Genomic DNA, 24,501 nt, shown 5'->3' on the forward strand with positions numbered 1-24,501 from the left:
ATGTGGTAGTATAGCTTTGTATGCCGATACCGTCACACATAGTTTGCACAAATGTCTCGTTTTTTTAGCAAATAAAAATGTATGCCCTGAGAACAATTTGAAAGTTGTTATAAGCACATAAATATTCTGCACACTGTGGCTTTAATGAAAAAGAAAAGATCTATATATACCTCATTTATATGGAAGTGGGATTTCTGGGAGCAAATGTCAAGTAACCGTCTACCGTGTTACTTTAAAAGTAAAAAAGTACTGTAGTTTGAGAATGGATCTCAACACAAGGTCCAACTCGGTTGCCGAGCAACTCCATCAGATGAGGAGGGATGCAAGTTGGTTGAAAGCTTCAGAAACGAGTACTATCAGTCAGACCTTGAGTTGAGATATTTTTGTCAAGCTGCTCTTTTAAAATGTCAAAAATGAATCACAACAAAGAAAAGAATAAGTTCGGGGAAATGGAAAGGGAAAATTGTGCATAAATAAATTCAAATATATACATAAATGCATACGCACATTTATTATAAAATAAAACCAATGCAAAAATAAATGAATAAATAAAAAATAAATTAATTTAAAAAATAATATTACATTTTAAAAAAAATTTAATAAAAAATACATTAATTTAACAATTGATAAACAATAAATGCAAAAATAAAAAATTTATGAATAAATAAAAAATAAATAAAACAAAATAATAATTAAAAAATTAATCAAAATAAATACATACATAAATACAAGGGAAAATTAGACAGAAGAGTAAATATATAAGGGAATTAATACAAAGATAGATAAATAAAGAAGCAAATTAAAACAGAAATATCAATTTATGTCACATTTTATCAATTAATTAATGGCTACATTTATTTTTAATATTATTTTTACTACATTTAATGACATTTTTATCTATTTATTGAGTCATTTTTCATTTATTTTTGTTCCATAGCCAACCCCTGTCTCTCGCTGCCGCTACCGCCACAAAAACAAACAAAAACATATATATTGATTATCATGCAGAACACAATGAATCAGAAATGTATGAGTGCATCACTGCCAAGAATTGAGGAGAGATGCAAAGGAAGAGACTGAGTCAGAGATCTATTCTAGGAGATGTCCTGTAACACAATCTGTGTTGGTTGTCTGCAGTTATATACGATCTCACTGTGCTTCCAGTACTGAAGGATGCTAGACTCTGTCTTTACTCGGTACACCTTGTCCTGGCTGTTAACCCTCTTCATTCATTCATTCATTCATCACTAGATGCTGCAGGTGCATAGTACATCACACCCACGTTTAATGGCACGTGGCTGTCACAGTGCACAAAGCATACAGTACATACACACAGTCCTGAAAAAGACAGATCAAAAGCAGAAGAGGAAAAGAAGTAAGTTTAGATCGCTAACAGATGCCCTCTGTTGTGAGCGTCCACATCTCAATATGTCATGTTGCTTCGCAGTCTGTTGATGAGAAACTCTTTTTACTGGCTTCCCGGCTCCTCAGCCTTGTTATGAATTAATCAGACGCTTTGAGCTTGTTTACAGAGATGTCTTTCTTACCGAAAGGGAAAAGCTTGAATGTGATGCGCTGCGGATGATGCTTCAGTGTGATCTTTTCTGCTTGTGCGTTGGTGCAGTAAAATCCGGCTGTCTCCAGTTGGTTTCCATCACGTTGTGTTTGTTAGACTGAAACTGAACTAGTTTCATAAATGTTTTACTTTTTTTTTTGACCTTCTGCCAGCGAACTGCGTAATTGTTTACTTGAGTCATACAGTGTTTTATTCTATTTCTAGCTCATTGCACCACAGCCAAACTGGCTGGCGATGTGCTTTATTCTTCTTATTGCCTTTCTTCCTCTGTGCCATGGAGCTCCACTGTTGTCCAAAAATGATTAAAAGCACATTAATCTGCCTCCAGTATGTGTGTAGGTGCACAGCTGTTCAGCAAACTAAACACATGAGGTTGAAGACAGCAGTTGGCCTTTTGCAGTTTTTTAATGGCAGTATTGGATAAAACGCAACAAATTAAATGATACTGATTACAAATCAGGAAAAGGAATTAGAATTACACAAGAGTTTTATCGAAACTGAATTAGTACGGCAACAAGAAAGCTGGAACCGCTGAAGTATACAGTAGGTAACTGTCAAACTAATTACATTAACGCTCCAAACTTGTGCTAAATAAAAACTGTCATGTCCGTTTTCAAAGGGGTCCCTTGACCTCTGACCTCCAGATGTGTGAATGTAAATGGGTTCTATGGGTACCCACGAGTCTCCCCTTTACAGACATGACCACTTTATGATAATCACATGCAGTTTGGGGCAAGTCATAGTCAAGTCAGCACACTGACACACTGACAGCTGTTGTTGCCTGTTGGGCTGCAGTTTGCCATGTTGTGATTGGAGCATATTGTTTTATGCTAAATGTAGTACCTGTGAGGGTTTCTGGACAATATCTGTCATTGTTTTGTGTTGTTATTTGATTTCCAATAATAAATATATACATACATTTACATAAAGCAGCATATGTGCCCACTCCCATGTTGATAAGAGTATTAAATACTTGACAAATCTCCCTTTAAGGTACATTTTGAACAGATAAAAAATGGGTGATTCATTTGCGATTAAATATTTTAATTGATTGACAGCCCTGAAAAGCATACAATATGTCAGTCTTGTGGTACAAGCTTGTTTCTGCTGACCTCTAGTGGTACAAAACGAATTTCCTGCAGATTTAAATATTTCCGTGGTGTCTCTATAGGATCCAATGGGTTAGTGGAGTCCCAGAGACAGGAGAGGGACAGAAAGTATTGACAGACGGAATAACTCATCGTTGGTTTTGGTCTTTTCATTGGTTTTATTTATTCTATAAAATAACATCAGCCTTATTCTTTAATCAGCTGAAGCATCAACATGTGTCTTAGCTGTAAAATCTTTCATTTCTGTTCCCTGCTCCTAGCGGACGGTTACAATCCTCTCTTTGCTCATGTCTTTTTTTACTCATCTCCTCCCCTCCCTCATCCCAACGCTCTCCTCGTCTCACTGTACTCCGCTTTGATCTTCCCAGATGTGCTTTTTTTTTACTTTTAATCATTTGCTGACACGGTAGTTTCTTTTGGAGCAGCCATCCTGGCAGCTTCATTTCCTGCCTCTCCGTACTCTCTCTTCAGTTGTTTCTCTTCCACAATCAGCTCTCTGTTGTCTTCACTTCCTTTATCACTTCGAATTCTTTATTTTTATTTTCTCACCTTCCATCTAAATGTACTTTTCTCTCAGCACGTGGCGTGTACAGGTGCAGCATGCTAACAGGATGTGATGTGTACATGTGTGTCCTCCGCCTGCTGCCACATGTATTTAATGCATGTAGGGGGTCTGCGCTAAGTGGTAAAGCTTTCAAGGGCCATGTGTTGGTGATGCTAATCAGAGACATACTCCATTCATTAGCTCCAGGGAGGCACAAGGTCACCAAGGACACACAGAGAGAAGTGTAACTGAGTTCTATGAGAGCATGAAGCAGTGGATGTAGTAGCCTCATATAGATATATATATAAGTGTGTCTAGAGAGGATGTAGCTCGATGCTCAGTGTTTTAATACCCTGACAGCTGCCACTCAGTGCATTGGGCATGAGATGCACTATGAATCTCCTCATCTGCCGCCTGGATTAGCTCCCGCGGTACCCACTGTGAGTTGCTGACAGGTTGCTGCTCATCGGGAGGTCTGGCTCGTGCCCTCGTACTGTAGATGGCTGTGATTGTTGGAGAAGTGATTGCAGGAGAGGAGTGGATAAGGAGTGTCAAAATGACCTATTATATGTATGTGGACAACAGAGCAGTTTGATCCACCAGAGAGAAGTCTACCAGCCAACACTAGGTCTGGGCAATGTGACGATACATATCGTCAAAACTTTATAGAAATGTCTGTCGTATATATTTCCTTAAATAGTTTCCATCGTGTATTTAAACACACTTTTTCTTAAATTCTTCAACCTTATTTCAGTGATGCTATTTCAGGCAGTAAAACACAGTGACTATGCTGAGCAGGCGTACTGTACCACTCCGTGAATGTAAAGCAGCGGTGGTGGTGAGAAAGAGCAAATTCAGCAAGCTTTCCCAGCCAGGACCAACACACCTTACAGAATGAAATACCAGTAGCATGTGCAGTAGCATGAATATGTTTCAGATGAATCGTTTGGCCTATTAAAGTGACAGAACCCAGTCCAAAACCCAAAGATGTTCTATTTACAGTCATGTAAGATGAAGAAAAGCAGCACGTCCATTACATTTGAGATGCTGAAACCAGCATTGTTCTTTAAAAATGACTTAAATTGTTATAATGACATTTCTGTTGATCGACCAATCCATTAATCAACCAGCTCAACTACATATACGTCAACGAAGCCATCGTTTCCAAAGCTGTGAAGTAATAATTCAGTCCTCTATAGCCAGCCTAGCCTTCATATTACCCTCTTCTCTCATTTGAAAATGGATTGTCTGTATAGTAGAAATGACTGATAGGCAGATAGTCAAATCAAGAGATTAATTAAGGAGATAGAAAGAAAGCGGTTTCAGGCACAGAGAGACACTAGAAACTAGACTGAGGTAATGCCGTGTTCACGCTACACGAGAATCAAGCTGATTTGGTGCCTGATTCCTCCCTCCTTGATGGTTCTAAAGATTATCTTTCCAGATGTTCCTGTGGTGTGAGGTATGTTAAGAGTGATTTTTCAACCCCCGATCGTCTCGGCCGCACCGATTTCAGATCTTAAACATGCTCAATTTTTTTACGATGGGATATCCTGTTGTGTGTGGGGAACCCCGAGGACCGCCGATGACACAGTCACGGTGGAAAGAACGATATTTTATTAAATATAATATAGACAAAGGCAGAACGGAGCAGGCCGGGTGGAGACAGGAACATATAAATGAGAGAAAGTTGCAGAGAAAAAGAGTCAGGAAAACTGTGAAGAGAGGGAGAAGTGAGGTGAGAAGGTGAGAGACGGAAAGGGAGAGAAAATAACAAGAACATGGTGGACCGACTGTCTCGGGTACAGACCGGAGCAACACCCGGTGTTAAAGTGACAGGAAGAGATGATAAGATGCTTCTGCACATTCTCACCTTTAGCTCTCATTACTGTCTTAAGATTGTGTTTGCAGAGAAAAGTCATATATCACCACAACCACTGTTCACTTTAACTATAGAAGCACTGCCTCACATTCACTCTTGTGTGGATATAATATTATGTAACAGTGTATTCATGAGGTTTAACAGCTCAGCAGCGGTCAAGTACTGAATCCAATTATTGAATCAGAATTTATCTTTCAACGTTTGTAAGTAACTGAAGGCTAAAATAACCGAGGTCAAAGATGTCTCATCACCTTTTGTTGGCTGAGAAGCAGAAACACGACTTTTATAATGAACACTTATACTCGTACTGGCAACATAAATGTAAAAACAAGCTGGCTACAACTAATAGTTATTTTCATTATCAGTTAAACTCTTGATTAATCCACTGATTTCTGAATGAAAGTGGCTGAGAGCAACTCATCAAGTTGTACGTCGCCAATAGCAGACATCATTCTAACTTTTATGATCCTTTAATAACATTTCAGCCACCGCAGTCATCGCCTCTCTTACAATCACGCCATATAGGCGAAGGGCTTTTTGTGTTTCATTAGGATGTACGCCACTAAACGAAGCCTCTGTTGCTGCGTCAGCCTTCGTCAGTTTGGTAAACAGAGACTGTTGTATTCAGCTCCTTTACCTCCTCTGTTCGTGGACTGCTACCAGCCGGAAGGTCCCATAAAAAGTTGTCGTGGACTGCGGAAGTGCCGCTCGACGTTACATCTTTAACTAACTGACACGCTTATCATTCACATTCGTGAAAAGAAACAACCCATTCCTCATGAGAATAGGATATTCTTTGTCTTTTATTGGCTATTTTTTGCAGTTGTTGTCAAATCCGGTGTGCGCTTGCAAGTCGGCCAACATCGCTTAATGTTACGGCGTCACGGCAGCGTAACTCGTTTAATTTGACAGCTGATTGGCAAATAATCATTTTGTGTCAGAAGGGGGGGGGGGGGGGGGGGGGCGGGATGTCTGTGAATTTGATTGGATAGAAATTTAAACAGGTTTCCGAAGTGACTTTGTGTTTTCAAATTTACATATTCTTTGAAACTTTGGCGAGCCACTCGCTCAGAACGGTCAAAGCGAGATACTGGTAGTTTGCAAGCTACTTGTTGGAGACAAGTCAAAATTGTCCAAAATGCCCATTACAGTTTTATAGAGTCCAAAATGATGTCTTTAATTGCTTGATTTTTTTCCATCCATCAGCTCAAAACCAAGAGATATTTAATTTGCAATGATTAAAAAAACAGAAAAGGCAAAACAATAAATCACATTTTAGAAGCTGAGATTAATCAACTAATTGTTTCAGCACTAAAACCAACATCTCCCAGTGTGTCCTGGAATAATTGTGTCCATGCTGCAGGTTGTAATATCTCTGAGGAATAAATGCTGTCATATAAATAAGCTTGATAAATATCGGTACGTGTTTATTCCCACTGTTGATTATTATTTCTGATTTAGAAGTGTAATATAATATAAGTCTCCTGTTGGCTCATCTTAATATTCCTCCACTCCTCATTCAGTCTGACCTTGTTCTGCTTCTATTCGTGTGTCCTCCGTCTACACACACACACACACACACACACACACACACACACACACACACTTACACAGCCATTTCCATCACACCCTCGGTCTCAACACTAGGCTGAGTCCCAAACACAGAGGAGGTGCTAATAATAAAGCTGCCAAGAAGTGTGTGTGTGTGTGTGCATACTAGTGCATGTTTGTTTGTGTGCTGTAAGTGCATGTGTGTGTAACTGATGGTGATGGATGCGGGGTAGTGTGGCTTCCAGCAGATGCAGGCTGTCTGTCTGATAGTGCATCTGTTTGTCTCTCTCTTCTCTCTGTTTGTTTGTTTGTGTGCATTCATGTGTTTGTTTCGTCTAAGTGTCAGTAGTATTTATCTCCTGGAAATGTGTCTTCTTCATTTCCAAATAGATTATCTCCTCATCTTCAGACAGTCAAGTCAAGCTCTTGTGGAGATTTACAGGCTTGAAATTAAGATCTTGAGACTTTATTGAAATGGTGTTTGGAGCTCTATATTAGAGAAAGTGTTTCTAATTGTGTCCCTCTCAGCCGTGGCAGAAAGCAGTGATGTACCAAAGTAAGCCAATCAATAAGGTTATGAATAATGTGAACGCTAGCACTAGCTGAGTCAAAGTTAGCTGTGCTAAGTTTGGAAATAACTGAGAGGGTTAGTTGTGATCTTTTGAAGTGCGTATACTTCTGCGTACTACGAGGTAAAATGACTGTTTTTGTGAATGTAGTCTGGTGGCTTTGAAGAGAGGGATATAACGACTTCAGTTCCCGTCAGAAAGGGCTGCCTGACGGCGAGGTAAAGCAGCTGTGGACGGGAGCAGGAGAAACATATTATAGCTACCTAAAACAAATCAATATCCAATCAAGTATACGCTATATTTAGAATATTTTCACCGCTTCACCTCAACATCAGACAGCTCTTTCTGACTGGGACTGAAGCCGTTATGATGCTGTCTTCAAAGCCATTCATAAAAACAGTCATTTTACCTCGAGGAACAGAGAAGTTGATGGTCTACCGCTGCATCGATTGGTTAGTTTGTGTTAGTTTGTGTTATTTTGCGACTTTGGGATACGTGGCGTCCACAGCAGGACATTGTTTAGCTTCCGTGCCGGCGCTCTTGTCTGATTCTCCAAACTGTGAGCGCGGCGATCGTCATCTAAGTTACGAGCACATCACTGTGTTGGCAATAAAAAACTTGAGAGAATACAACTGGAAGCGCTTCAATGCGTCAGTAGATTTGTGAAGTGTCAGGGAGGTAAACAGTTTTGTGACTTCACTGAGGAGTTTCACTGGGATCTGTCCTGTGTGGTTTTCATTCAGTCCGACTGATTCATTCAGCTCTCTGATGTAAATCTGTCTGTCTCTGTGAGGTTTTTATTGTGTTTGCAGTAGTTGCTCTCATATGGGATTGTTTCTTCTTTCACCGTCTGTGTGATTGTCTTGTGAGAGCGCTACGATGAGTCAGTCAACACTTTCACAAAGACGCAAAGTCGTGGAACGCACTGCGTTGGCTCGGCTGACAGAAACAGCATCTAGGTATAAGACAATGTAGCTGTAAATGTTTTATTTGTCTACCTTTGATGCTTACGACATTATGGCTAATAATTTATATCCTTAATTCAGAATATGAATGGGATTTTCACTTCTGGAAACTCACTGTTGAGCTTCATTCTTAGATGAAGACCTGCTTGTTAACATGAGCTTTAATCGTGCAGCTTCCTGCTCTCTTGGCCTTTCTGTTCTTACATGCTAATCACTCCTCTCTCTCTCTGTGGGGTTGTTATGAGAGCGTGGGATTCCTCTCTCCACTCCTGTCTCCCTCCTCTAGTCTCTGATGTCAGCATAATACTTTTAGTGAATCACACACAACTTTACTCCTCTCAGCACAACACGTCACACACTTACTAGTCACCGGCAGCTTTGCAGACGAGGATGAAACAGGAAGTGTAATCATGCTCATCAGAAGCTGTTGCTAGGCTGTGGCAGACCTTTCTGCAGTTCCATTCATGCTTCTTCCGTCCCTGCTCTCCTGCTAACTGGCCTACATACCGGCATCAGTATCACACACACACACACACACACACACACACACACTCTGCTTGCACTGTCTCTTCCCATCACGCTACATTCATCTCTCCTCCTCTTCCTCGGTCCTTGTCTCACCGTCTCTGTTGCCCCCGTTCCTGAATGGTATTCATCACGTCTTCCTGTCTTACTCTCTCTCTTGTTCTCCTTCTTTCTCCTCCTCTTTTCTGTGAGACTTCATCCACCCTGACAGCGTTGGTGTTTTCCGCATCACTGAATCTGGTTTCATCTGCAGTTTTGCAAATCATTCTTAGCGTTTTGGTTTAACCTGTATGGAGAAATAACAGAAGGGCTGCATACATTTACACGATGAACTATTTACCCAAACTGTCCTGATGAAGACAACAGTTAGGCTACTTGCAAATGATATTGAATTATTGTAGCCAAAATGTATTAGGGGAGGCTTTTCCTCTTCTACTCCAAAGTAGCTGTCCTATTTGTTCATTACATTTGAACCTGTGTCAGACTTAAGTCACACAGATTTACTATATACATCTACACCGATCAGCCATAACATTATGACAGAATGGGCACCCTGACCGGTCTGCGGCACTTCTATCGGAACCAGCATTAACTTTTTTAGCAATTTGAGCTCCGGTAGCTCTTCTATTGGATCTGACAACACGGACCAGCCTTCGCTCCCCACGTGCATCAATGAGCCTCGAGGTCTGACCCTGTCGCCGGTTCACCGGTTTTCCTTCCTTGGACCACTTTTGGTAGGTCCTGACCACTGCAGACCGGGAACATCCCACAAGAGCTACAGTTCTGGAGATGCTCTGACCCAGTCGTCTAGACAGCACTATCTGGCCCTTGTTGTCAAAGTCGCTCACATCCTTACGCTGGCCCATTTATTCTGCTTCCAACACAAAGTTCAAAATGTTCACTTGCTGTCTGATATATCCACCCCGCCCCCCCACCCACCCCCACTGCCAGGTGCCATGGTAACCAGATAATCAATGTTATTCACTTCATTGGTCTTAATGTTATGGCTGATCGGTTTATATATATATTATTTTATTTTATTATTCATTTCTTTTATTTTCCTATGCTATTTATTTTTCTTTTTCCTTTATCTCTTGACTTTTTCTGTTACTATTAAGGTGTATTATCTTCTCTGTATTGTCTATAATGTATTTTTGTGTGGGTAGATGGATGTGTTGTGAGTGTTGTTGGGCAAAACAAAATCTTTTCACTTTACAGTTATTGATAATCAATAAAAAAGACTTTTTGAAAGAAAGAAAGAAAAAATTTAAATCTGCTATTAAACTCTATTTTTACTAAATGTATCGGTAATCTGATTACACCTTTTTTTCTGCAACTGTAACTGAATACAGTTACCTTTTTTTGGTATCCTAATAATAACGTAATGCCGCTCTATGTAATCTGTTACTGCCCGAGCCTGCTCAGGTCTGACAGCAGCAAAACAGATGTTTTTTTAAATTGGTTTCAAGATGCAGAAAAAGTATAAAAGTATACAGTACACTGTCCTTCCCTCTTTTAATACTTTGTTCTGAGATGCCCTTTATTGTTATTGCTCACTCACTGCTCTATCTGTCTCTCTGTCTCTCTGCAGCTCTCACCAACTGACAAGAGTTTGGAGTTTGACAGAGACTTTCGCGTCCGTCACTACGCAGGAGATGTGGTGTAAGTGTCTTAAAGTTTTATTTATTCAGGAAAAGCTTTTACCGGTGATTCATGCTCCTTTTCCCACAGTTGTACATGTTTACATATTCATGCCTCTGAGCTGCCCACTGAAACCACAGTCTTGTACTTCTGGCTGCCTCAAGAGCAGATGGGAGTTTAAATTCAACTTGATGTCTGTTTGGAGATGTGGGAGCTCCACTCATTCACACTCTCCGACTACATTTTGACCAAATACTTTTTTCATAACCCAGATTCATCCGTCAGTTCAACCCTCTGGATTTGAATATTTACCACCAGCCAGTTACTTTCTGAGTAGGGATGCATAATTCCTTTGACTCCTTACTTTATATAATGCCTTAGATCGGTTAACACGGTTAACACATCGGTTAACACATCTGTGCACCAATAAAACTGCAACGTAAACGTCTGTCCAGACTCCAGATCCAACGCATTTTAGTCATTTGCACTGCAACATATACATTGTCTGCATTTTGCAGTGCTAATTTATACTGTGAACACAGACAAGTGCCGAATCATTGTAGTCTGCTGCAGTAGTGCAACAAAACAGAACTGAATTACATCAAAATAACCATCTAGTCTGATGTGGAACAGCGCCTACTCTACTGCTAACACACACAGTCAAGGACACTTGCGCGCACACACTCAAACATTTAAACATTATCTTCATTGCATGACGTCCCACAAACTGACAGCACCGATTCCCAATCCCAGAAGCACTTGGGCACCATTTTAAATGAATAAATCACACACGCTAAGCCCACCAAAAAAAGTGCTCTGAGAGAAACGTGTTGAGCCCATTTGTGAGGGCTAAGTGTCTGCCACCCGGGGGAGGACTCGGGCAGAGGCGGCCTGACTGGCAGGCCGGATTGATCCCGGAGCCACTTAGAGCAGGCAGGAGGCCGAGAGCACCTCACATCTCACAGCAGGGAGTGCAACCGCTCTGCTGTTTATAGCTGCTTCATCACTTAACAGCACACATTAACTTTAAGTGGATATCAACATAAGGATCAGCTTATATTTAGATTCACTCAGACCACAATTTATACACCCAGTGGCCACTTTATTAGGTACACGTGTACACCTGCTATTATTTAATCAGCAAAACATGTGGCAGCAACTCAACTCGATGACGTGGTCAAGAAATTCAGTCATTTCTTTAAGACATTAATGCAACTTGTGCTTTGTAGGTTGTAGGTCTCAGTTTTACAGCTATAGTGAAGATACTGGTATCATATGAAACTAGAAAACCTCAGGAATCCATTGGTACCAACCATGTCATACTAGCTTGTCATGAATGAGGTTAAATAACGCTCCAAACCTGACCCAAAAACTGCAATACAAAGCGAACTGTGGGCTTGTTGAACCGTTGCACCACTAAAGGACACAGACACACATCCTCCAGTGGCTGCTGCTTCCAGCAGGATAACATGCCACAAATCACCTCATCTCAAGCTGGTTCCAGCGACATCAGAATGAGTCCAGGTTTACGGCCTCCACAGTCACCAGATCTCAATCTAATAAAGCACTTTTAGGACGCGGTGGAACGAGAGATTCACAGCGTGAATGTGCAGCCGACAAATCTGCAGCAACTGTGTGATGTTATCACGTCGACATGGAGCAGGAGGAAGGTTTCCAGCACCTTGTTGGATCCATGCCAGGCTGTTCTGGGGCCAGTATTAGAACAGTGTACCTAATAAAGTGTAAATTGTCAGATGATTCAGAGTTATATTTAGGTAAAGGTTAAAGTGAGCATGTAGTTATGACGTTACCGGTTAAGAACAGTAAGCAGGACGGTATGTACATATGCATTTACCTCCGTCTCTCCTCTCTCTCCTCAGCTACTCAGTGGTGGGTTTCATTGATAAGAACAAAGACACTCTGTTCCAGGATTTCAAGAGACTGCTGTACAACAGGTGACACACACACTTACTCACACACAGAGTAATACACACCGCTTCAATCACCTCCACACACTGTACTCGCTGTATTCCTTCCTTTACATCACATCCCTCCAGAAAGAACAGCACAGGACGAGTACAACTAATCTCCTCTCAGCTGGCTTTTATCCTCCTCCTCTCCTCCTCTCCTCCTCTCCTCCTCTCCTCCTCTCCTCCAGTCCTCTGGTGATTTTTCCTCTGCTGAATATCAATGTGAGGTCTAGTAATTCCTGACCTGTCTAATGTGTATTTCACGATGCTCTTTGCTCGGGTCAAAAGCAGGATATTTGGATAGCAGCCAGAAATGTTTTAATGTGGGTTCTCGTGATCTAATGGAAGCACCTTTTATTTGGTTTGGTGTTGTATCCAGAGTCAACATTAAAATACGAATTGTGCAAGGTCGTAGTCATTCAAATGTTATAACAAGATACTATGGCTGTCAAAGTTAACGCGATAATAACGCGTTAACGCAGTCATTGTTTAAGTGACAAAAGTCAAAATTCTCTGATTCCAGCTTCCTAAATTGCGTATTTTCTGATGAATATTACACGGCTAAAAACACTGACTTGTGCTGTGATTGTTATCTGTTTTTACTCAGCAGTTATTTAAGTGTTGTAATCTCTACTTGTACAACTCTACCTTTCTTGTTTCCAGTTCTAACCCGGTACTGAAGGGGATGTGGCCTGAGGGGAAACTGAGCATCACCGAGGTCACCAAGCGGCCGCTAACAGCTGCAACGCTCTTCAAAAACTCCATGATCTCGTTGGTGGAGAATCTGACCTGCAAGGTGAGGAGTGAGGATAGGTCATAAATCCCTCCTCCTCCATGTTAGAGGATGGGACATGGGCCAAACTAAAAAGTCAAATAAATGTTTCCCAAAGATGGTTTCTGTCATTTTAGGTAGTTCTCATCACGCTGATGTTTGTTCAAGTGTGACTTTTTCTGATAAGTTTGATTTTAATTAGTTATTTGATGCTATAAAAAGGGGGTGAGACGTCATGATTGACAGCTGTGAGTCTCTCGCTGACGAGCTGCGGCCGTGCTCGGCTCTTGATTGGTTCAGGCGCGTGACCTCGATAGGGTCTGGAGGAAGTGAGGACGCATCATCCATCTTTATTTACCGTCTATGGAGCTTACGCACTGGTCTACAGTCTTGCATGTTGAATTCAGATTAAATACATGTTCAGTAGTTGTTAACAGTCTGTCGCCCTCTGTAGGAACCCTACTACGTCCGCTGCATCAAGCCCAACGATGTCAAGTCCCCTCTGCTCTTCGAGCAGGAGCGCTGCCGCTTCCAGGTGGAGTATCTCGGGCTGCTGGAGAACGTCAGGGTGCGGCGTGCCGGCTTCGCCTACAGACAGACCTACCCTCGCTTCCTACAGAGGTACACACAACATAATAACCTCTCTAAGCACCCTGACCATGTCATAAACCTAGTTTCAGTGAGTTACATCCTTAAATATTTTAGTTATTACATGTCAGGATTTGGATCTTCTAATGGATCAAATAAAGACAGTTATTGCTACTGGTCAGTCCTGCACTAGATTCATCATTTCCCTTTCCCAAATTATAGGCATATTTCATAATTTGATGTATCATCAAATCATGTTAGGGTTGTGATTTGAAGGTTAAATATTTTGCTCATGGGACTAGCTTTAAAATCTGCATAGAAGAAGTGATTGAGTAACACCTCTTCCTCACCTCACCTGCTCTGGACCAACATGCTGAAGCTCTGAGTGTCCGCTGGGCAGCCATGAAGGATATTTACATGACGGTTTCTGACTGAGGAGTAAATATGTGTTGTGTAATCAGCTCACATCTAATCTAATCTTGCAGCTAATCAGTAAAATCCCCATCAGCCATCCCATAATAACCCCTTCATCATCATCATCTTCTTGTTTTTGCAGTAGTTTCCTACGAGCATAATTTTGTCGTCCTCTGACCTTGATTAAAAGCGGGCTGGATCGTAATCACTAGAAAGAGATGTTGTTGTAAAAACACTTTAATGTGCTGCAAACATCACCGTGTGTTTTTATTGTGGTAACGTAGCAAACAGCAGCTAGTCGACGACCTGCGCTAATAACTCATGTTTTATTCATACAGAAGCTCAAGCACCTGACATTACAAGTCTGTTTACATCCCCTTTAGCACCCATTTGTTTGCAAGCAGATAATGGATTCCTTCTGAGGCCGATAGAAATACTTATTTTTAACTGTAAACGAGTTCTATAAATAAACATTTTTGATAAGGATTCCTTAAATTTGACCAAAATATGTATGTACAGTACCGGTCATGACATTTGAGGTACGTTTGAAGTAATAATACTAGTTACTTTTCATGTTAAAAAATGTGTTTCAGCTGATTTAACTCAGGTCAAATTTATTTATTTTATAATTTGAATAGACTAAAGAGTTAATGAATGAACATAATCATCAGTTGCAGCCCTGAATATCTCTAACCCTGAACATTAAAGTCTCACATTTAAGATCTTTCATAAGAAGTTGTGTCTCGGCCGAGGCTTCAGAAAGAGTCGGGGCTGATGTGAGTCAGGTCAGGACGGGACTTTAGAGACTAGCAATGGACAAACATGGATCCTTGGAGGCTCAAACGTCACCTCATGTTACCCTGCGGAGGCTAGTGCCACTGCATAAAGTCAGATAAGACCCAGACATGCTGTACCCACTGTGTAACGGATGAGACAGGCTGCTTTTGATTTGTTCCTTTTAATACTTTTGGTTACTTAAATCACCACATATCTCTCCAGAACCTGGTCTAAATAGCATAATAATAATCATAAGATCTTTCTTTAGTAATGGTCCATAACACACACACATTATACTAACTAACATTCCCCAGTAGTACACACACACACACACACACACACACACACACACACTTGTTGTGGCCTTGCCCTTTTTCCCCAGCTGCCCCATTTCCCGCTGCCCTCGTAGAGACCATCACGGTGGACGGAGGATTAATGAGTCTTTTTGCATAACATGCTCACAAGTCATCCAACTGTGTCACTACAGTCCTCCTCGCTGATGCATTTGGACTCGGTATTACATCACAGCCTCGTCACTGGGTCGGCTGTGAAGTGACAGTCTGTAAACAAGCGTCGGGATCTTTGGATCCTGGAAGACGGAGAGTATCACTGCTGTCCTGGAATATCCTCATATTCTCGACTATTTCACGTTTTCACATTAACTTTAGGTTTTTCTTTGGTCTGTAGATTTATCAGAAGAATATAAGGTCTCGTATTTCAATCCAATTATACCACTGAAAAGACTCTTCAGAGCGTAATGTGACCCCTCACCCCCTGAGTTGGGCTGTAGGTGCACTATACATTAATGAATCCTCTTTTCCATGTACTAAATCATTTCCACGGCACCACGCCAGGAGCAAAGTCCAACACTTGCTTAGCAATTAAGATGATCTCTACAGGACTATTCGGTATTCCTTCAGATATAATATGATCTGAGGAAAGAGACGTTTCCCCCCCTCTGGCCAAAGGAAGAAAAAATGACATTTTAAACAAACACACAGGAAACACATAAATTATTCAATTACAGAGAGTCTAGGAAACGAGTCTGGATCATTATGATTTATTCCTCACTGACAATGTTAATTTTATATTGACCTAATAAAACCCAATACAATTTAAGTAATAACACTAAGAAACCAAATGAAATTCGACCTGATGATGACGCTAGATGAAAAGTTAAGGGATAACCAAAGTTATTAGAATCAATACTGAGGGGAACATGAATGTGTTCACCAAATTGCATGCTAATCCAACAGTTGTCGAGGCATTTAGTTATTTCGCCTATAAAGGAACTACACCACGGTCGCACTTAGTGTTCCTTCCTGCAGCAATCTACATTTTAAATGATTTTGTCTTCTGTTTAGCTGCTGCGTTTCCTGATACGACCTCTCTGTCCCTCCTCCAGATACAAGATGATCTCAGAGTTCACGTGGCCAAACCATGACTTGCCATCAGACAAAGATGCGGTGAAGAAGCTCATGCAGGGCTGTGGATTTGACCAAGACGCGGCCTACGGCAAAACCAAGGTCTTCATCCGCACGCCGCGTACCCTCTTCAGCCTGGAGGAGCAGCGAGTGGAGATGGTCCAGAGAATCGTCCTCTTCCTCCAAAAGGTGAGAGTCTGACCACCTGATGGTACCACAGGAACTCAGATACCAACATGACAGCAAATCACTGATGCGTTATCGCTCTGACCTCATGGGAAAATCTGAATTTTTCTCTTCCTGACTTTGTCTTAAATTTAGACCAACATCCTTTTTCAGTGTTCTCACAGAAACCCACCGCCACTCGTTCTGCATATCAATAACCTCGGAGACTAGAAAACTCCACTCTAATGTTTATGCACATTATACCAGCATTGATATAATCTTGTATTATTTGGAACCTGATATCTCTCAGGTGAAGGTTTTCACCCACACAGCTCACAGTAAAGCTGTGAGTGGATGCAGATTTAGAATTTGAGATGTTTCTGAGTTTCGGGCAGCAACACAAACGCTCCTTGTGTCTGATGTATTTTTTTTGTGTCAGCGGTGTGACGACACCTTCAGGCGAGAATGCCAGTATCCCGGTGTGATCGCGGCGTGTCGGATCACGGCGTGTCGGATCGGCGCGCAGAGCAGAACTTACTGTGATAGATGTTGGAGAGATCGGTTGTGGTGTACTGCTCTGTCTGGCTGTCAGATTTAAGATGCACAGTGCAAACCGCCCGGATGCTTCAAAAATGGCATCTCTGACTGACAGTCAGGTAGCTCAGATACATCAATGCGTTTGTGCACACTCTGTATGCATCTTCTGAGCTCTTGAATCACTATATCCTACACCTGGGAACCGTGTGATTGACACTTATACAGAACCTGTTATTATATTAGAATCATGCAGAGACGGCCCTGACCAATTTGGTGCCCTAGGCGAGATTTCTCAGTGTTGTTTTTGTGCATACAGGATTGACATAACCCTCTGAAAATGATGGTGGATCATCTGACTGGCATTAACATTACTGTCTTTTGAAGGCCGTTGCAGGTTTCAGTTTTCAGTTTTTTGATACCAAACATGTCCTGCTAGTAATTACTATTTCCTTACTAGGAAAGAGGCTAAATATCACTCCAAATTTGAGCCGTCTTTACCGCGAGGTCCGTGACACCTCAGTGGCGAACGTCAGTGTTATAGCCAGGCTGTTTGTGCCCTACGCACAGCGCGTGATGCACGTGTGCCTCACGGCGGCGCCGGAATCATGTTTACAGATTCCTCCACATTGTGTTGCTTTCATGTCTACCTTTCTCGTGAGTATCTCCAAGCTCTCAGACATGAAAGGGGCTTTTCCAGCCAAATGAACTCCTGTAGCGGATTGATTGGTTGACCTTTGTATTGATCCGTGTGACCCTTTGCGGGCTCTTCCCACGGACACACCAGACATCCTCTCCCTCAGGAGAACTCTATCTAGTATCTCCCAGGATAAGCAGGCTTCCATAACAAAGGGAAAGCCCAGAGGAATCACCACCAAAACAAACATCACAGAGGGAGTGTATTTAATGTTGCCCTCTGTCAAGGCCAGACGCGCAGTATGTGCTTCACATGCATGCTCACACGTGCTGTATGCACTCACTGACACACAGAATCAAATAGCGGTGTGACAGCAGCATTGACTCCTGTGTCCATCATGCTGTTACTCAAACAAACATCCCAACCCTGAGTCTGATCTGCTGCGCCAAGCAATCCCCTTATCAGCACCTGGCACACCACGCAGCCTTATGCCAGTCGGGGCCGCCGTGCCAGGACTGTCTGTCAGCCTGCGACTGAGGCTCAGACACACTTCTTGTCCCTCCGTTTGCCTCGTGGATTTAGAATAATACCGCTTAGTTCGCCCCATCAAACAACTAAAAAAGCACAATTTGTGAATCTGCACACTCCTAAAGACAGGTTAAGTGGCTCCTTGTGTTGCCGCTGCTTGTCCAAAATTGGGAGAACATTGTGTCTCATTTTACTCCCTTTAAATTACCATAACCTCTCCTCCTTTGAGGAGGAGGGGGGAGTAGCTGGAGGAGAGGATTGGGTCCGGAGGAGGCTCCATTTTAATCCTGCTGTTCTCTCCATCCTTCAATCCTTTCTCCATGTGCTCACCTCATCTCTCCACTCTTGTTGTTGCTGCAGCGGCCCCGACCTGAAATGTATTGCAATCAGGCCCGGATGCATTAACGGTGATAGCTCCAGTGTGCAATCCTGCATCAACACTGATATATCCACCTCTAAATCATTGCCACTTTAAGAAATGGCAACTGGAAGGAGAAAAAGAGGCACACAATCCAACATAAATACAGATGTTATAAATTATACATAGGCCACCCCCACCTTCCCTTCCGTGTTAAAATGAATATTTCATAAATCCAAACTCAGCCATCCACATCACAATAACTGTCGGCGCTTGTCACAGCAGCGGCGATGACGAGAGGAGAGACTCCCCCCACCCCTTCGTTTATTCTGAGCCGCCACCTTTAATTGCTTCCCAAAGCTTTACATAGTCTCCGTGTAGCGGTAGGTTTATCAGACGTGGCGAGCGTTATGTCTTGGGTAGTCAGCTTTCACGGCGTGGCCACGCGGGGCTTGTTTGAGCAGGAGCTAAATGAAAATGCCTTAAAAGGATAAAGAGCCTTATTTAGTTGTTTTGTTGTATTGTTTCCTGGTGGATAACTTGAGGCAATAAAGAGTGCAGGTTTCGGTGTATCTGACATGCAAAGGGAGTAATCTGTGCAGCCCTCTTGAGAATAGCAGGCGACTTAGTGTGAAGCTAGCAGTGCCTCCTCTCTGCTGCTTAACGGTCCAGAACTGATCTGTCTCCTGCTAGACCTCAGCAGAAACATGATCTCTAATCCTCTGATCCCCCCCCCTCTGAACCTGTAAAGTGTTTAAGTTATCATCCAAAGATTTCACCTCCACATAAACCCTTCAACACTGCAGCAGATCAGAGGAGGATGGCTTCACAACAATCCTGCTGCTGGATGTGGAAGAGAGGAAGTGTGCTTCCTCTGTTCTCAGATGTTCTCAGAGAAAACTGTCTTTTACTGTCTTCACTTCCTTTTGTTATCATCCGGGGTTGTCATTACTGCGGTGGCGTCTCCCTACAATACGCACACGTTTTAATGCAAGCTGTCATAAGAGCTGTACAATTCTGTACTTATCGCAAATTACTCAAACCGACAAATCGATTAATTTAATAGTTGACAACTAATCTCACATTTTTTATCTGTTCTAAATGTACCTTAAAGGGAGATTTGTCAAGTATTTAATACTCTTATCAACATGGGAGTGGACAAATATGCTGCTTTATTCAAATGTATGTATATATTTATTATTGGAAATCAATTAACAACACAAAACAATGACAGATATTGATCCAGAAACCCTCACAGGTACTGCATTTAGCATAACACAATATGCTCCAATCATAACATGGCAAACTGCAGCCCAACAGGTAACAACAGCTGTCAGTGTGTCAGTGTGCTGACTTGACTATGACTTGCCCTAAACTGCATGTGATGATCATAAAGTGGGCATGTCTACGTCATTACGTTTTCTAGTTTCTTAAAATGTAACCCGCTACAACCTAAAAATCGCAAGTTGCATTAATGCGTTAACTTTGACAGCCCCAGTTAATATTTAGAAAATGCAAATGTTTTATGAGGAATTAAATGCATTCCACACAATTGATTGACTTCAAGGATGCACACGATGCATTCGGCCCTTAGTTTTCTTTCTATGGACTAATCAATGAATCTACTGTTTCAGCTCCAGTCAGTTCTTACTGCACTGATTCTTAGTAATTAAGTAAAGGACACCCACCCAAGTCCATTGTGTAGAGATTGTATTGTTCAGCACTATCAATAATCTACAAACCATATTTAGATATTTAGAAAGCATGTATTGTTGCATTCTTTTACACTAATTTAATGTTTTATTCATGCTCTACTTCCTCAATAAGTTGATTTCATTGTGTGTCCTTCAATGTTTGAATAGTGTGTGTTACCTTAAGCTTAAACTGCTGACGATCGGCAATATTCCTCCAATCTATCGTGTCCAGTCCCATCTAATTGATGGATGGGATGTTCAATTTACTCGTCAATACTGTCTCTTCTAATCAGACTGTATTGTTCACTTTGACCGCGTTTGTTTCACATTGTTAGAGTATTATCCCGGAGCTGAGACTTTAAGCTGACATATTAGTGGGAGATATGATTGAAGGAATGAGAATCAGACAGGGTTGTTGTCGGTGTTGCTGCTCACCCAAGCACTTTATTGATTTATGATAATGACTGCTAGCCTGTGCCTTTGGCCTCGGTGTCTCCCCTGTGACAGGCTGTGGTCAGAGCACGTTGCAGCCTCGCTTAAATTGTGTCCGCTCGCTCTTGATTCCGCCTCCCCTCCGCCCACCGTGTGCAGCGAGCGTGTCACTGGAAAACCGGCTCAATACCCCCAGAGGATGTGGAAACTCAGCAAGTGTGTCAGTGGTGCAGAAAGACCTATCTGTCTCTCCATGACGGAATTTGGTCGTGTTTTTTTCCCCCCTTCTTGGTGACAACGAGGTGACAGGGTGTTTTTGTATCGGACCTTTTTAAATTGCCAACACTGCAGTTCAGTTAATGGCCTTTTATTGGAGCTGCAATGCTTTTAGATTAAAGACATTCAGTAGCCAGTAATGGGGTCCTCTCCTCTCCTCTCCTCTCCTCTCCTCTCCTCTCCTCTCCTCTCCTCTCCTCTCCTCTCTGCTACCAACCAAAACCTTCCCCTCTCACCAGTTGTCCTGGCTTGTGTGATATGTGGATGCTTTTACTCTGTGTGCATTTCAAACCCCCCCCTCCTCAAGTAAAACCCCAGCAATCTGTCCCGCTTTGTTGCGACGAAAGATCCCCAATCTGGCTTTGATGAGCTCGTAAATCCCGGGCCCCGGAGCGCGGTGAGGGCAGGCTACCATGATGGCAGAGTCTCTAAAAGGATGATCAGATGGCTTTATTGGCCAGGAGAGTGAGGGGGCAGACCGTCAGGGGCCTTGTTATTGGCTTGATTTATCCACGATCCCCCCCGAGTGTCATCTTCATCAGCTTCACCAGCGTCATCGCAGTCTGCTGGTTGAGAAGCAGAGAATGTGTTTGTGTGTTCGACTGGATGCCCCCCCCCCCTACCCATCATATGTCTAACCTCTCACCACTTCCCACCTGTCACACACCGTAATGAGGCTCCGCAGACAGCAGAGACACTTTACGTCTGCTGTTATCTGATTCATCGTTTCTTTATGGTCTTTTTCCTCCTGCTTTGCTTCCAGTCGTGCACAATGTAATTAGTGATGTGTTGCTCAGATAAACACAGTTGTTGATCTGGCACCGGCCCGAGGAGCACCATGTGGATGTTATCCCACCAACATCTTAACTGAGATCACTGGGAAATCTAATTTGGCCACTTTTTGCTCTGTGTATCATGTGAGCACATATGGGTCTGTGTGGGGGGAGGAGGTAGAGGAGTGGTTTATATACTGAGAGACTATATTAGAGTGAAAACAATAGAATATAGAGGTGTTCACTAGCGTTGTCACAATACCAAAATTTGATACGATACCCTGCCTAAATATCTCGATACCGATACTAAAACGATACCACAGCAAACATCTAAAATATCATGAAAAGTGATGAAACAATAGATGACAGAGCTTGGAACTTTAAATATTTTTTTTATTAATTAAAAGTGTTTAAATGTAAAAATGTATTCATTAAAAAAATTAAATGGTATGCAGTAATCTGATGTCCCTTAAACTGAAGTTTATGTGATTTCTGTGATAGTTAATTTTTTATTTATTTATTTTTGAGCCCACTACAATCTAAAAATGCAAGTTGTGTTAATGCATTAACTTTGACAGCCATAATTAATAAAAAGAAAAAAGGAATTAAATGCATTCAACACAATTGTTTGACCTCAAGGATGCACACAATGCAATCTGGTCTGAAACTCTGAAAACATTCAGCCCTTAATTTTCTGTCGATGGACTAATCAATGAATCGACTGTTTCAGCTCCAGTCAGTTCTTACTGTAGTGATTTAGGATTTCTAGCAATTGAGTAAAGAAGGACACCCACCCATATTAACTTTTCATCTGTATTCTTATTTCTATTTTTCTTATAACTTATCTATGTTTATATATATTTTTATTCTAAGGAGGGAGCTGTGCTGATAGAGACACCAACTCAGAGCGAGACTGTGTAGCCGGCGAGAGATTCATGGCCGGCTTTAATTTTCTTTTCAACTTCATTTGTTGACTCCTCCATCTTTCTGGTTATCACTACAGTTTATTTCTTTGACCGCTTGTTCCACCAGACAGTAAAGTTATAACTTCCTCAATCACAATCCTAATGGCGTCCTCTAAAGCAGAGCGTTGCGCACACACACAGGGTCCCGCGGTCGCACATCGACGCAACTCACGGCTCGTATTAAAACACTGTCATTCGTAAAGTATCGGTATTAATAAAACGGGGTATCGTACCATTTTCATGTAATTAGATGAATGTTTAATGCTGTATTTCATGACATATTATGAGATTTTCACAGATAAGATCTGAGTTCATGCTGTCAGCAGTGTTGGCAAAAGCAACTTATCACCAGTGAGCCTTAAACCTGCATTCTCTCTAACAGCCAGCAGGGGGCGACTCCTCTGGTTGCACAAAGAAGTCTGATTGTATAGAAGTCTCTGAGAAAATGAGCTTCTACTTCTCACTTGATTTATTACCTCAGTAAACATGAGTTTATGGTCTCAATCGCTAGTTTCAAGTCTTCTTCAATATAGCAGGATGTTCATTTAGTAAATTATTTTCCACACCCCCACATGATTTCTATTTACCAACTTTAAAGTTTAACTGCACTCACAGTGGAGCGTTCAGCGTCCGGGTTTTTAGCTGACAGTTCTGTTTGACCCGACGCCCGCTCCGACTGCTCTGCCTAATTCACCGTCACACTCTGAATACAGTCTGAATTTAAATGAAAGTAACTTTTAACCTTGCACACAGAGACGACTAAGTAAAAAACTCATTCATTCCTCCCACCGCCGTCACCCTGAGCATGTGGGAGAGTCATCTCAGGGGTCGATTAGTGATGAATATGTTTCTCACTCTCATCCATTATGTATTAGAGACGGTGCAGCGTGGAGGAAACGGAGGTTGTCAGTGCCATTTCGCCAGAGAAGCACTATTGAGACTTAAAATAACAGAGGATTAGAGGAGCTATTTCTGTACCTGAATAGATGTTGGTTTCTTGGCATAAACATACAGAAATCACAGAGTATATACACAATGTTTAGATGTAAATACAGTCTGTGCTGTTTGTCTTTATGGAGGAAGCAAGGTGGTTAAACATAGCATGAGCTAAGACAAACAGTTTCTGTTTTCAGCTGTAAGACTGTATGTTTCAGGTAGGGCTGGGCGATATGGCCAAAATCTTATGTCCAGATATAGGTCATTTCAAAATGTCATAAAAAAGGCAGACAAATGTCCAAAAATTGGCTGAAAAAATCAAAAAATTTCAGAAAAAAAGCAAAAAAAAATGTCCGTGGAAATGTCAGAAAAGATCTCAGAAAAATGTAAGAATACAAATTTTCTGAAGAATGTCAAAAACTTGTCTGAAAAAAAGTTAGAAAAAAGGCCGAAAAATGTCCAAAAATTGTCTCAAAAAAGAAAAAATAAATGGCTCAAAAATGTCTGAATAATGTCAGAAAAAAGGCATAAAAATGTCCGTAAAAATATAAGAAAAAATGTAAGAAATATTTTGAAAAATGTCCAAAAATTGCCCAAAAAAATTGGAAAAAGGCCGGAAAATGTACATAAATATGTCAGAAAAATCTCAGAAAATAGGCCAAAAAATGTCAGAGAAAGGCAGAAGAAAAGTCCGACATATATCTAAAATCTCGATGGTAATAATATATATCTCAATATAGCATGTTTTCTGGTAATCAGATAAATAAATAAATAGTCTATATGAAATAACCAAATGATAAACCCTATTTTTGTATACTCCTGTGTGAATTAAATACTTGACAAATGAAAAGTACGGAGTATTTTCTCATTTTATTAATAACTTTAGTGCAAAATGA

General features: G+C 41.5%; 2 protein-coding genes across 3 annotated transcripts in view; both read left to right on the forward strand.

Moving 5' to 3' along the window:
* The window catches only part of myo1d (myosin 1D), a 109,248-nt gene that overhangs the window by 38,950 nt on the left and 45,797 nt on the right, over nucleotides 1-24,501 (forward strand). Inside the window, exons 12-16 of the mRNA XM_074619332.1 lie at nucleotides 10,313-10,383; nucleotides 12,243-12,317; nucleotides 12,996-13,128; nucleotides 13,559-13,725; nucleotides 16,289-16,496. Of these exons, the coding sequence (XP_074475433.1) occupies nucleotides 10,313-10,383; nucleotides 12,243-12,317; nucleotides 12,996-13,128; nucleotides 13,559-13,725; nucleotides 16,289-16,496 (654 nt within the window). The remainder of the gene's footprint in view (nucleotides 1-10,312; nucleotides 10,384-12,242; nucleotides 12,318-12,995; nucleotides 13,129-13,558; nucleotides 13,726-16,288; nucleotides 16,497-24,501) is intronic.
* armc7 (armadillo repeat containing 7) overlaps nucleotides 1-24,501 on the forward strand; it is a 143,408-nt gene that overhangs the window by 24,346 nt on the left and 94,561 nt on the right. The gene's annotated exons all lie outside the window — the stretch shown is intronic.

This window comes from Sebastes fasciatus, chromosome 20 (assembly GCF_043250625.1).
Source record: "Sebastes fasciatus isolate fSebFas1 chromosome 20, fSebFas1.pri, whole genome shotgun sequence".
Lineage (NCBI taxonomy): Eukaryota > Metazoa > Chordata > Actinopteri > Perciformes > Sebastidae > Sebastes > Sebastes fasciatus.